At 50.0% G+C, this 14,788-nt stretch overlaps 1 protein-coding gene across 1 annotated transcript in view; it reads left to right on the forward strand.

Annotated features, from left to right (window-relative positions):
• Window positions 1-14,788, forward strand: part of AKAP10 (A-kinase anchoring protein 10) — a 35,170-nt gene that overhangs the window by 11,054 nt on the left and 9,328 nt on the right. The window contains exons 2-9 of the mRNA XM_063146524.1: window positions 3,190-3,237; window positions 4,406-4,585; window positions 6,041-6,586; window positions 10,248-10,346; window positions 10,686-10,770; window positions 12,067-12,190; window positions 13,458-13,594; window positions 14,621-14,765. Coding sequence (XP_063002594.1) covers window positions 3,190-3,237; window positions 4,406-4,585; window positions 6,041-6,586; window positions 10,248-10,346; window positions 10,686-10,770; window positions 12,067-12,190; window positions 13,458-13,594; window positions 14,621-14,765 — 1,364 coding nt within the window. The remainder of the gene's footprint in view (window positions 1-3,189; window positions 3,238-4,405; window positions 4,586-6,040; window positions 6,587-10,247; window positions 10,347-10,685; window positions 10,771-12,066; window positions 12,191-13,457; window positions 13,595-14,620; window positions 14,766-14,788) is intronic.

Here is a 14,788-nt window from a genome sequence, read left to right on the forward strand (position 1 = left end):
TCCAGGTGTTGGCTGGGGATAATGGGGATTGTAGTCCAACACATCTTGGAGGGCAGGAAATTGGGGGAAACTGGTCTTTGTTGAAACTTGGCCTAAATTTCACAAAATGATTTGCATTCTGGCCCAGAAGCCGGTCATACCTGGGAAATCTCTTTCCTAGTACTGCCTCCTCTATTAAGTTGGAGCACGAATCAGCCCTTCCCAATTAAATATGCAGAGCGCCACGGAGAGGCCCTCATACTTCTGGCAGCCTTGCCATCCTCTCGCAACAGAAGATTGCAGCTTACCAAACTGGGCCGCTAAGAACCCAAAGGGTGACTAAGCAGCCTGATAGCTGAGCAGACTGTCCCAGCTATTTAAAAAAATAATAATGGACTTCACAAGATGGCGAGGGTGTCGAAAACACCAGTCCCTTTGCCTCACGTGCCTATCCTGTGATGCCTGGAATTGCCACGGGGTTAAACGTCAGCTCAGCAGTCAGAAGGTCATGGCGCAACTAGCAAATTAGCTAGACGGATGCCCGCAACGTGAGTTTCGGAGGCCAGATGCTTGATTGCATCCTTGATGTGAATTTCTCTGACGTGGCTGTGTCAAGTCACGGGGAAACGCTATCCCAGTCCTGTGTTTTTCTAGAAATTCCAGCTGTGGAGGCGCAGGATGAGGGGTGTGGGTGGGGAGACTATTGTGATGGGGATGATCTGGGAGTACTAAAGTTGTGTGACTCCAATAAGCTTTAAATAAAGCGTTGAGTGGTGACCATAGGAGGTGGGCAAGTCTGAAATCTAAGGAGTGTTGTGGGCCTCTGGCATCTTCCGAAGCAGCCTGATGTTAAAAATTCTGCGAGAGAGGAGTATGCCCTCTCCTTCGCTTACACAACAGCTCAGTAAGAGAGGACCGTAGTACTTAAATTCTGCGCTCAAAAAGGGACCGGTTCTGAAAACGGCAGGGACCGGCTCACGTTCTTTCCTGGGGCAACCAAAAGTCTCGCCTTCGTGACCAGGCAAGGTAGTGCTAAAGAGATGTTCCTCTCAAGCTAGAAATGGCTAGCAATGTGTTATGTGTAGGCAGGCGGGCTAGTAAGAAGCTGTTGCGGGCCAGTAACGTTTGTGGATGTTCTTGATACGCTGGCATAACTTTTAGGCATGTCCTGTATAGTTGCTCCAGCCAGCTATGTGGAGTAGAATCATAGAATTGTAGAGCTGGAAGGGGCCTATAAGGCCATCGAGTCCAACCCCCTACTCAGTGCAGGAATCCACCCTAAAGCAGCCCTGACAGGATTGTCCAGCTGCCTCTTGAAGGCCTCTAGTGTGGGAGAGCCCACAACATCCTTAGGTAACTGGTTCCATTGTTGTACTGCTCTAACAGACAGGAAGTTTTTCCTGCTGTCCAGCTGGAATCTGGCTTCCTGTCACTTGAGCCCCTTATTCCATGTCCTGCACTCTGAGATGATCGAGACGAGTAGGCGCGGAGCAGCAGCATCATGTGAGGCTCCAACATGTGCCTGAATGTTACGGGCCGAGAAGGAATTTGCACAGCAGCCCTGCGTTGGGCACAGCTGCCCCAGTTCTCTGAGCTGGGAACGGCAAGGAGACGTTTATGCCAACTTATGAAACGAAGGAAGCTCCTGCTTAACAGCTGGAAATGCTTTGGAAGGCATTGTAAAAATTAGTGTTCTCTGTTGTAGCTTAATTCCTCTGTCCTGCAGCTGCCAGTGCAGGATGGAATCCCATTATCTTAGTATCCCTTCCAGATTGAGGCTCGGGTTAGATGTATTAAAGATTAAGTTATTAAGCTTCAAAAGGATCCCCCACCTCCAGGCACACACAAATTAGGCGGCAGCAAATATTAGCACTTAGTTCATTATCGCAATCCTTCCTTTTGTGGCAATTACCCCTTTCTTCCCCTTGCATTTTTTAATTGTTTGACAAGTGCCTGTTTGTGACGGAGGCAAGTTTTTCCAGTTGTGCTCCAAATGAGACACTAGATTTGTCTGGAAAATGCCTGCATTAAAAGCTTCAGAAACGACGTGTGGGGAGGGGAAAACTAGAGACCTGGTGTCATGGATGAAAGGTTGTGGGTGTAAACTCCACCCCATGCCTGCAATATGGAGGATAACCAAGATAATGTATGTGAAGCGTTTGCAAGGATAACTGAGATAATGCATGTGAAGCGTTTCGAACCCTTGGGGAAAGTGCTGCATAAATCCTGCTTATTATTTCACAGGTATAATCTGAACTTGAGATTTTGGGCAGTAAAATACCGTTCATTTCCAAAGAGGCTAGGCTCTTTGTCTGCTCTTACTGACTAATTGGACTACTGGACAGGGACCGAAAAGCCATCCGTTCTGGGCCCCATGTGACAAGCCAGAGCTGCCAAACTCCCAGATCAGCACAGATAGTCCAGACGGTGGCATGACATGCAACACAGGTTGCAGAAAGGTGTCGAGAGGGCACGTAGGACCAGATGACGCAAGCCGAAGAGCCAAGCCATCAGCAGCTGAAGCAAGGGGGCAATCCTTCCCTTCCTCCCAGGCTCACCAGCTACTCTTGGCCTGGGCTGATTGACGTTCAGTATTTAGCAGATAATATCTCGTATTTTTCTCATTCATCTACCACTGACTGCTTGCCTGTGGGGTGTGCTCCGTTGGGTACCATGTTTTTTTCCATGGGGTGGGGGCATCTACCACGACTCGAAGGCCTAGCAGGTATGAGTGGTGACCACTTCTCTGAGGCTGGTTGCTGCTTTCTTGAAGCGACTAGCCATTTCCCCTCTAATTTTATAATTTATCGAAACTGTATCTGCCTCCTCTCATCAACCGGAAAATGGCCGCCATGTTGCGTTTTGAAGTCGCTCCACGATCTTTGTCGCGTTTTTAGACCTAGTTATTGTGATGCCTCTTCCTTTTGCCTCTGCTGCTCTTAAACGATTGCCACTTTTAATTCGTTGTCTCGTTTGCTGCTTCTGGTTCGACGTACAATAAAAACGCAAATAAAACCCATGCGTAACACTCTGAGAGCTGTTTGCTCCAGGCCCTATAGTATACAGCGGCAAGAAAGTTTGTAAAATGAAAATAAGTACTTGTTGGTTACTTAACTCCCGTGGCATTTCTACAGGGCAGAGGATTGTCCTCTGTTCTGCTTTCTCGTTACTTACGCAAATGACCTAACGGCACGTTTTTGTGTTTTGTAGTGAAAGGCAAAGAGCATGAGAAGGCAACGGAAGCCAAGACAATTAAAGGTAAGTACTACTTCTCAAATTTGGGATGGGTAATGTGAGATTGCCCTTGACTTCCAGGAAGGGGCCTTTGTTAGTTTGTTGCCGCAAAAACAGTGAAGATATTTCGGCTCCTTTTGAAGCCTCACAGATTTCGGTCAGCATCCGTTCCTCCGAAACCATCCGAATCCCCAAAGATTAGGAGGCTTAGCTTAACGCAGGAACCCTAATCCCTGTTATCTAGGGTCTCCCTTCTTCTTTTTCAGCGATGCTGTGTCATCACCTCAGTCTTTTTACTGCTTTCCACGTGCAATTTGGGATCCGACGTCCTCGTTTCCCCAGCCCTGCTTATCCTACTTGCTGTTGGAGTGGAGAGCGCATCGGGGCATATCTCCTCCAACTCTTATCCGTTATGGTTGCCTTGCCGTTTGTAATATTGTGGGATATATGAATAATTGTAAATAACTTTGGGATTTTTAAAATGGGAAGGGGTGTATAAATATTGAAACAATACACGGATTGGCACGTGTTTAGTCTCTTCTGCCCATTAAAACCCTTTTCCTTTTAGTCACCTGATTTATTTCACTCTCCAACTTCTCTATAGTATCTTCCAGGCTTCCTTCAGGGTTTGTGTCCTCCTCTTTAAACTGCAGCTGCTTTCTCCCGCTGTGCGTAAAGACTTCTGTACTGTACACGTTGCTGCTTTAGTGAGGGTAAACCCACCATTTTCCTGCGTGTGGGAACAGAGTGCTGGACCAGATCATAGAATCATAGAATAGTAGAGTTGGAAGGGGCCTACAAGGCCATCGAGTCCAACCCCCTGCTCAATGCAGGAATCCACCCTAAAGCATCCCTGACAGATGGTTGTCCAGCTGCCTCTTGAAGGCCTCTAGTGTGGGAGAGCCCACCACCTCCCTAGGTAACTGGTTCCATTGTCGTCCAGCACGTCTCTTCTTACATTCTCTGCGTGGGGGCAAAGCAAAAGAAAGAAAAGCCTTAGGTTTCCCAGAGTGCCTTGCCTCGAGAGAGGAAGTGATGGAGGCTGCCGCCTTTGAAAACGGACAGTCTAGGCCAAGTCTTTCTGCCCGGGAGGACTGGACGCCGTACCGACCTGGGCACCGCAGGCAGGCCGCTGTGAGTAAGGGGGCGAAGTGCCCTATTACCTCCTTCTTTTCCTTCTTCCCTATTCTAGCTGCACTCCCAGTACATTCCCCTCAGAGAAGCACCAGGAACCAAGCTGCACTGGAGGCCGCCGGACCAAGCCATGTGGCCATCAACACCATCTCTGCCAACATGGACTCCTCAAGCAGCCGCACCGCGGCGCTTAAGAAACAGCCCAGCCACATGGAGGCTGCTCACTTCGGAGACCTGGGTATGCCTCGGCCTCTTGTCCTGGGTGGGTGGGAGGGGGGGTGACCTTTTCTCAGCATAGCTTTGCAAACTTCGCTTGGTTGATCAGTCCATCATTGGTGGGGGCGAAGGACGTGCTGCTGCTTGTTGTTTTGATGCAAAATCATCAGGAGCAAATAATACTTGACTTTGCTTCTAAAGCTGAGCGTAAAGCCCTGTTCAGCGGTACGTTCTCACACGTCCAACTCCATCGAAATGGCGCCCGGAGCGAGGCTTTCGTCGTCCGCTCATAAAAACATTTGCACTCAATCTCTCAGTTGCAGGGTTACAACTTTAATTGGTCAGTTGGCTCAAAACTTGGGTTAGGAAGGTGCCCCGATTTATTGTCCTTTTTTTAAAAAAAATGTGCTCTCTTTAGTACGAGGATTTATAAAAACCAGGCACAGTAGCCACCATTTTAGGAGAGGCACTTGCCCTCTGCCCATGCTCAGGTAAGATGAGGCCTGCTGCACGACTCGTCTGCGTGACCCAGAAACAAAGAAAACATGTTTTTCGCTTCAGAGCTGTTGATTTTTAATGTGTTTGCCATGCGAACAATCAAGTGGGGGGCGGGGCGGAGTGTGATTGTACAAGTTTTAGTTGATTGGTTGGATGGCAGCCTGAATTGGTCCTCTGGTGATGAATTGGCTAAAAACTCTTTGGCTCAGTTCAGACAACACGTTGGTCAACGCAGTGTGAAAACTCCACTCAATGGTTGAGTGTCTAATGGCTGCTACCCACACAACGTATTGCGTGACTGCGGGTTCTTGTGGAGTTGCGTAAAATCCATCGCAGTGTTTGATTGACAGTTCCTCCGCCCTCTCTCCTCCCATCAGCCATTGCTGCAAAAAAAAAAATTCCGCTGGCTGTTCTAGAGCGGCACTCGTTCCTTTTGCCGCTCTTGCCGGGGAACTCTGTAGCCAGTGGGAAAAGTTAAATCAACACAACAGAAAACTCCACGGAGCCCATCACACCACACAACAGTTGTGCAGGAACTCTCCTCTGCCAGCGTGGATATTCCGCCTGGAGTGTTTTCTAAAAAATCCTCAGCCGTTGCATGAAGTTTTCCTGCCAGACAACACATTTCTCAACGGTAGTGTAAAAATTCAACTGTGGAGTTCTAAAACCACCATTGAGAAACGTGTTTTTCTGAACCGAGCCTTTAACTAGTTGCCACTCCTGTCTCTCTGTAAAGAACCCGAGGCCAGAATCGGTTCTTTTGAGACTGTAAGCTCCTTGGGACAGAGACCTCTCCTTTTTATTTATTTATTTTATTTATTACATTTATATACCGCCCCGTAGCCGAAGCTCTCTGGGTGGTTTACAAAAGTTAAAAACAGTAAACATTTAAAAAGTATACAAAATCTAAAAACCATTCTGTACCATGGCAGCATCAATAATAACGCAATTCCGCACGCTGTTCTTTCCCTGCCTTTAGGCCGATCCTGCCTGGATTATCAGGCTCAAGAGACCAAATCCAGCCTTTCCAAGACGCTTGAGCAAGTCCTCCGGGACGCCGTGGCCCTCCCGTATTTCATCCAGTTCATGGAACTGCGCCGCATGGAGCACCTGGTCCGGTTCTGGCTGGAGGCCGAGAGCTTCCACTCCACCACGTGGTCCCGCATCAGAGCACACACCCTGAACACTGTCAAACACAGTGCCCTGGCCGAGCCGGTCTCCCCTTCCCTCCAACAGCACGGAAATGCCACGCCCTCGCCTTCCTCGGAGTCGCTCGACATGCGGCCGCAGGGCTCTGGCCCGCCCTGGCCCTTGCAGGCCACTGAACTGAACGGCCGGACACTGGGCCTCCAGGACCGTTTGCTGCTTTGCCAGGGCAGCGCCCAAGCCCGGTTCGGGCTCAGCACACCAGAAGCCGAGGGCTGCCCTCCTCCGGACGAACCTCACGATTCTTCCAAAGGCTCTGTATCCAATAGAAACAGCCCCTCCTTTGCACTGAAGGACTTGTCAGGAAAACTCATGAAAAGTAAGTGCTGGTGGCTGGCTGGCCGGCCTCCCTCCCTCCCTCCCACGTCCTTTGCTTGGTTTGTTTCGCAGTTGTGCGTCAAGCAGCAGCCGGGCATCCTCTTTGGAGGACGCGCCTCATCACGTAGCCTGGTAGCTTCCTCTTGAGACATGGGAGAACTGGCAGGAAATGGATGCACCACCACGTTGGATGGGAGCTGGGAAGGGCGTAGGACTTTGGCGGAGTGTGTGTTTTGCGTGTGAAACTTTCCTTGGTTCAGCCACCGGCCTCTCCCATTCAAGGGAGCCCTCCTCTGCGTCCCACCAACGGGAGATGTACATTATTGTGGGACGTGGGAGAGGGCCTTCTCTGGTGGCACCCTGGTTGTGGAATACCCTCCCCTTGGAGGCCCGACTGGCGCTGACGCTGGCTTCATTTTGGCGCCAAGTTAAAATGTGGCTCTTTATCAACGCCTTTGAGGGCTAAATTCTCCATGATCACACATAGTTTTTACTGGTTTTTATTGCTTTAAAAAAAATCTACAGGTTTTAATTTAACAATTTTATACTTCTTTAGCTGTGTATATGTTTATTTATTTATTAAAACATTTCTATCCCGCCCTATATCACAAGGAGCCCAGGGTGGCATACAGATAAAATCATACTTCTAAAATAGCACAATAAATATACAATTCTAAAACAAATTAAACCATTAATCTGTTAAAAAACATTATGGAATTTTAGAACAGTAAAACCCAATTAAAACCAGGCAGTGTGCAGGCTGGTGGATTTAGCCATCAAAGGCTGTGTTAAAAAGCCATGTCTTTAAAAAAAAAAAGCCATGTTCCGATTTTTATCTGTACGCTGCCCTGAGATCCTAGCGATATAGGGCGGGATACAAATGTTTAAATAAATAAATAAATGGGATTTTAGGCTATAGAACCAGGAAACGGATCTGCTTTCCGGAAGCCTTGGAGAGCCGCAGCCAATGAGAGTAAATGACACTGAGCTCAACCGACCAATGGCCTGGCTCAATGTGTAACGCAGCTTCGTTTCCTGTGTCCCACAAGCCGGTCAGGAAGGTCACATCCTGCCCCATTGTACGTCCCCAGCATCTGGCATTGAGTGATACCTTGCCTTTTTAAGAGGGACGGAGAATGCGAGGCCCTCGGGGATGTTGTTGGACTGCAAGTCCCATCTGCCCCATCCAGCATGGCCAACGATGGGGGACATTGGGAGCTGCAGCCCAGCGACGTCCAGAGGGGCACCCGTTTCCCATGCCTGTTTGCCAAGGAGCAGGCGGGTTCATTTATTTACTTTTTCCACCACCCAGGCAAAAAGGCGATTTAAACCAAGGTGTCTGTTTAGCATTTCATTTTGTTAATTGGTTGGTATAGTGATTAAAAGCTGGCTTGCGGCCGGCCGGCCGGCCCCTTCGTCCTGTCTGGGAGCAGAAGCCAAAACCTTGGGTTACGCAGGTTGCTGGGTCTTTGTGCTGCATAGCGTGCGTCCCTGCTTAGGTTTGAGGAGGGATTTCTCTCTGTACTCAAGCAAGGATCTCTCAAGTTCCTTTTCTTTGAAGGCCAGGATGGGAGGGATCTGTGAAATTATCTGCTCGCTGCCAGGTCATTGCGGTCAGCGGTGAATTGAAAATAGGCAGTTCATTTAAAAGTATAAAGGGGGGGGGACCCCAACTGATGGGATCCGAGGTGGTGGTGACGGACCAAGAACGGGGTCTTGGGGTTGTGGACAGCTGAAAGAAAATGTCCACCCAGTGTATGGCTGCGGCTGAATAAAGCCCAATCTGGGTTAGGCATAATTAGAGGAGGAATTGAGAGTAAAACTGCTGATATGCTGCGCTGATACAAATCTATATAAGCCCAAACGCTCAAGGAGATGGAACTAGTCCTCTGCGAGGAAAGGTTGCAACCTTAGCTTAGCGAGGGGAGACATGATAGAGGTGCACAGAATCCTGCCTGGTGCGGAGGATGTGGAGAGGAAGGCATTTTTCTCCCTCTCCCGTGATGCTAGAACCCAACGGGGTTGTCCCATGAAACTGATAATTGGTGGGAGATTCAGGCCAGATAGAAAGGAAGGACTTCACGCGGTGCAGGGTCATTCACGGTCATGAGATGTGATAGCCACCCATTTGGATGGCTTTAAAAGGGGTTTGAATAAATCCATGGCTACTAGCCCTGATGGTTGTGTGCTGTCTCCAGTATTCCAGGCAGTAAGCCTGTATGCACCAGTTGCTGGGGAACATGGGTGGGAGGGTGTTCTTAATTCTGCTCTCTCATCTCCTGCTTGTGGGCTTCCTGTAGGCGACTGCTTGGTCACTGCTGGGACAGAATGGGCTAGACAGGCCTTTGGTCTGATCCTGCAAGGCTGCTCTTCTGAATCTTATGTTCATGCAAGACAGCGACTTCAAGTTTAGCAAACCTTAATCTTGTTATTTACCCAAGCGCAAGTTGCAGCGTCAGGTGCTTTTCCTCAGGACATTCTCAGCGAAGAACCGTCCGTGCTCCTTCTATGCTCTCAGTTGTGACGCCAACAGGCTGAAAGCATCACTCAGTCCGCAACTGTCTGCCTGGCCGCCGTGCAGGCGATAACGTCTGCTTCTCGTCTTTAACAGCGTCCCCTGCTCTGCTCGAGAAGGCGGTAGAGGATGTGAAGAATCTGCCTTCTGAAAACAGCGCACGGAGAAAAAATGTGTTAAAACCAGGGAGTCTAATACGTGGCTGTTGCGATCGGACTGGTTTTTGGGGGCGTGTGTGTTTGTCAAGTCGGGTCCGAATGGCTGTGTGGCCAAGCCTATGATTCGACTGCTGGCAGCCCCGGGTTCAAGCCCCTGCTGTTGGAGCAGGAAGTGCCGGGCGAGGTGGACAAATCACCTGAGCTGCAAAAAGGCCGCTCCCTATATTTTTTTGAGTGTCATGTTTAAGCTGCTGTATGAAGGGAGGCCTAAGCAGGACTGGGTGAGCTGTGGCCCTCCAGCTGACGGCCTACAATTCCCATCAGCCCCATGTTAGCCTGGCCAGTGGCGAGAGCTCATGGGAGTTGTAGGCCAAAACTCCTGGACGGCTACTGGTTTTCCCACCCTGGCCAACGGCTCGCCTCTTCTCTCCGCACTGGCTATGCTCACTTGGGCTGATGGGAGTTGTAGGCAGTTATGGATGAGGAGAAGGGGATTCATCTTGCCCTCCTGAGGGCCCCCTCTTTATTAATGGCCTCCCCAAGTGTGTGTCCCTAGGCCCCCCTGTGTCAAGTTCTTCTTCCCAGGGACATATCTAATCCAGGGTATCGAGCGCATAAAAACTCTCCTTCCAGGTCCTTTTTCTCTTCTCCCGGTTCTGTTTAGCTTTCCAAGTTCAGCTCACAGGCATGGAGTTCCACACCTTTGCAGTCGGGAGCAAGATCCGAAAAGGCCCTCGCCTTCAAAAGCAGTAACACTGGGGGGTGGCGAGTGGACTCTGTTCACGAAATGCCGATTCGAAATCCCACACTGTGTCGACGGTGTCGTTATTTCACTCTCGGCTTCCTTCTCTGTGGTCTCGGGTTCTTCGTCGAAACGGTGCCGTTCTGCTTAAACCCGTTCTTTTAAAAGATTAGCTTGCAACAAAGGCCTGTTCCTCTAGAACTACGTCTTCACTTCGCCCCCCACCCCGTTTTTTCTCTCTTTCTAGGTATAGAGCAGGACGCAGTTACGATTTTTACCAAATATATTTCTCCTGATGCTGCTAAACCAATTCCAGTTACAGAGTTCATGAGGAACGACATTGTTGGTAAGGCATGTGTGTGTGTGTGTTTGGGTTATCCAAGAATCCATCGCTCAGAAGCGGTGGCCTCCTTGTAGCAAACTTGGAGGATTCTGGGGGAGAATTTCAAACCCTCCCTACGTTTGTGCCGCAGATCTGCCCTTAAAAACGTGCACGCCGCTTTTTTTAATGGGCGGTGTGTTTTTAAAGGTGGCGTTTTATTTTTGTTTTATTTTGGGGGGGGGGTGTCTTTTATCCCTCGCTGCTCCGGAATCCGTTTCAATGCAGGGCGGCAGAGAAACGTCGTGAAGAAATAAATGTCTGTACTATTCAGTGCCACTAACGTGTGATCTGGTGACCTTGCAGCAAAGATTTGCGGGGAAGATGGACAAGTGGACCCCAACTGCTTCGTGACGGCACAGTCGATAGTGTTTAATGCCATGGAACAAGAGTGAGTCCATCCTCTGGAAGCTGTGAGAAAGGGTGCTTCGTTTCCTAATAATAATAATAATAATAATAATAATAATTTATTTATTTATTTATTTATTATCCACCTCTCCTCCTGGATCGAGGCGGGGAACAACACTAAATAAAATAGAATACATACAATTAGTTAAAAGAGCATATAAAACCAATAAAATATTAAAATGACAATCACAGCATCTTAAAATTCTTAGGTTTAAAATTCATCTGGGTAGGCCTGCCGGAAGAGACTAGTCTTCATGGCTGTCTTAAACTCTGAGAGAGCTTTAAGCCGAGGAATCTCTCCCGGCAGGCCATTCCACAGTCTGGGAGCAGCAGAATAGAAGGTCTTCTAGGTATTACCCGTCAGCCTAGTTTTGGCTGACTGAAGTAGATTCTTCCCAGAGGACCTGAGTGTGCAGGGCGGATTGTACGGGAGAAGGCGATCCCGCAGGTAGCCTGGACCCAAACCATGTGGGGCTTTAAAGGTGATAACCAACACTTTGTACTTCGCCTGGAAACTAATCCGCAGCCAGTGAAGAGATTTTAAAGTTGGACCGGGCACAGCTCTTACCGGGTGGAAGGCGTTGAAGTGGAGGCCCCATAGCTAAGGCGGGGGGGAGTTGGAGAGAAGACGCAGCTGTCTTCCTCTATGACTCAGGCGAGAGCAGGGGTGCAGAGGTCGCAGTCCGGTCCTTGGGTTCCCCAGGTAGCCACACCTCTTCCCCAGGCTCTGCCCCCTGACTACCAAACACTTCCTGGCCTTTGTGTAGCTTCCCCCCCCCCCCCTCTAAATGCTTGAAATCCCTCTCCTGAGGCCTAGTTGCGTGGCAGAAAGAGCTTTGAGCTGAAATAGCCTGGTGTTTCTTTGGCCCTGCCCCTTTCGCCTCTGGCCCCGCCCACCCCAGGAATGCGGCCCTCGAGAACCTCTCTGAAATAAGCCTGCTGGAAGAGGTTGCGCGCCCCTGAGCCAGAGAGCCGGCCTTACCTTACCGGGGCAGCAACTCCGCCATATCCCTGACCTGCTCTGGCCAATGCCTGACGCTTCCTGGCGGCCGGCCGTACGACGCTCTCCATTGGACTCACCGTGATTTGGGGCAGGGGGGTGGCGGAGGTTGCAGGGGCTGAATCCCACTCCAGGGTCGGTCCGTTCAGCTTGTCGCCTCGCCGCCACCCAGCACTGGGTTAGAATAGAAGGAGCCTTCGACACCCTCCTGCCTGGCGTTGGGCCGCTGCTTGCCTGCCGCTGCTCCCTCCTAACCGGACCGTTCTCTCCCTCCCGCAGGCACTTTAGTGAATTCCTGCGAAGTCACCACTTCTGTAAATACCAGATCGAGGTGCTGACCAGCGGGATCGTTTACCTGGCTGATATTCTCTTCTGCGAATCCGCCCTCTTCTATTTCTCCGAGGTGAGGCAGCTGCTCCTCCTCTCCTCGGGACGGTTCCTCCGTTTGCCAAGAGGCGTGAGCCGGAGCAGGCGGCCTGGTTAGATTTGCCTCCCGTAACGCCCTGTGAGATTCGGGGACCCTCGTTCCTGTTTCCAAGAAAAGCAGCTGAGGCCGACATGGCAACTGCCCGAACGCTACGGTCCCCGTCGAGTTCTTCACCAAGGCTCGGCCAGCACGCGTCCTCTCACCTCCACTTTATCTGCCGAAAGTCACAGTAGGTTTGGGAAGGCAAATCTCCCCCCCCCCCCCACACACACACACAAGCACACGTATACACCCCAAAAGATATATTAGGCTGTTTCCCATCTGCGTGGGCTATGCGATCGTTGCAAGTTGAAACACACTCCCCTCCCCACTAATTATCGACTCCTTGTGAACTTGGCAGGTGAAGGGTGTGAAAACAGAATTAAAATATATGCGGAAACAGGATGGTTATTTTAAAGATGCAGAGAACTGTCAAGTGTATTTATAGTGAATGCTTTCTCTCAGCAGGATGAGCTGCGAGTGAGAACTCTCTGGCATCCCTTTTTTTCCTCCTTGATCCTGCGGCCAACAGTACCTTCGAATGAAACTGTTGGGCAAACTTCCGGATTTTAGTTTCTGCCGGTTGCCTCCGGCAGAGCGGGGGATGTTTTGCTTTGGAAATCGCCCGTTCGGCAGCCTCGCCACAAACTTGGCTAGTGCAGAGACAAGCCTTTAAGTCTTGCCTCTACATCTTAATTTTTAATTTCCCCACTTTTTTATTGTGAGTCTTAACAAAACAGAACAAGCAAACAAAAGTACATCGTGAAAAAGAAGAAACGTTACATATATAGGCATATCATCATTAAAAAGGCATATGGCTCATTAAAAAAAAGGGGGGGGAGAGTTATGTAGAGGTTTCAAGAAAAGCAGACCATATATCTATGTTTTTATCCACTTGTAAGTTGCACCTGTATAACATCCTTTCAAATATTGATAGTGTTGTTAAGTCTTCAATCTGTTGCATTATGGGAGGTGAGCGTTTGTCCTTCCAACGTGATGGTATAAGTCTTTCAGCTGTCGTAAGAGCTCTGAAAATTCATTTGTGCTTCTGCATCTTTAAAAGGAGACTGACAGCAACCTACCTCGCAGGGGTGTTGTGAGCTGCGCTTTCTCTCTCTCTCTCTCCCCCTTCGATTGCATGTAAAGAACTTTAGGAAGCGTTTCCGAGATCGTTGGCGCTCACCGCTTTGCTTTCCCTCCCCAGTTCATGGAGAAGGAAGACGCCGTTAATATCCTGCAGTTTTGGCTGGCGGCGGACAACTTCCAGTCTCAGCTGGCGGCCAAAGAAGGCCAGTACGACGGGCAGGAGGCGCAGAACGACGCCATGATCTTATACGATAAGTGAGTGGCCCCCTTGGAAACGTCCGTCCTCACTACCATAAGAACATCAGAAGTGCCCTGATGCTGGATCAGACTAAGGGTCCATCTAGTCCAGCACTCTGGTCACACAGTGGCCAACGAGCTGTCAACCAGGGACAAACAAGCCATCCGAATTGGTGGCCATCACTACGTCTTGTGGCAGTGAGTTCCATAATTGAACTCTGCGCTGTGTGAAGAAGTCCTTCCTTTTATTTGTCCTGGATCTCCCACTGTTCAGCTTCATGGGATGACCCCATTGGGTTCTAGTATTTTGAGAGAGGGAGAAAAATGTCTCCCTCTCCACATGTCTCCCTACCAGTTGCTGGGGAACATGGGTGGGAGGGTGCCGTCGCGCTCACGGGCTGCTTGTGGGTTGCTTCCTGTGGGCAGCTGGTTAGCCGCTGTGTGAACCGAATGCTGGACTAGATGGACCCTTGGTCTGATTCCACAGGGCTCTTCTTCGGTTCTTAAAGAATTTGATTTAAAATAACGTTTACATTTGTCAAGTCCTCGTTTTGGGAATGGGAGTGGGGGCAAGAATCTGAACCGGATGCTGATTCAGCGTGCTGCGAAAATCAGCTCAAGTTTCTAGTCCTTATGACCACGAAGAGAATACACGCACGCACTCAGTGCCTGTGGAAACCTCCAAAGCCAAGGGGATTTCTAGTGGCCAGGGCGCCACGTCTTGCTTAGCTCTTGCCATTTCCCTATTAATAACGAAAGTAAGGAATTCGATGCCAACCAAGCCACGTGTTCGTTTGCCAGTGCCTCTTGTGGCTGGGAGTGGAATTGGTTCCTCACCTCTGCGATGCCCTTCAAGCCAGGCCCCCCGAATTGAGCAAGACGACCCCCAGAGAGGGCGAAGGCCCAGATTTGAATTGGGGGGGGGGAGATAAGCGGGCTGGGGGAAAGGAACGGGCTGTTTTTGGACTGCATTGAAGCTCACCCCCGTTGGTTTCTTTTCCGGCTTCTTTTCGCCGTTCCCTCGCCTTCCTCCTGCGGCTGCAGGTACTTCTCCCTCCAAGCCACCCACCCGCTTGGTTTCGACGACCCCGTGCGTCTGGAAATCGAATCCAACATCTGCAGGGAAGGTGGCCCGCTGCCCAACTGCTTCACCACTCCGCTGCGGCAAGCCTGGACCACCATGGAGAAGGTGAACGGGGCTTGTCCCTCCCT

The sequence above is a fragment of the Elgaria multicarinata genome, chromosome 22 (genome assembly GCF_023053635.1).
Source record: "Elgaria multicarinata webbii isolate HBS135686 ecotype San Diego chromosome 22, rElgMul1.1.pri, whole genome shotgun sequence".
Classification (NCBI taxonomy): domain Eukaryota; kingdom Metazoa; phylum Chordata; class Lepidosauria; order Squamata; family Anguidae; genus Elgaria; species Elgaria multicarinata.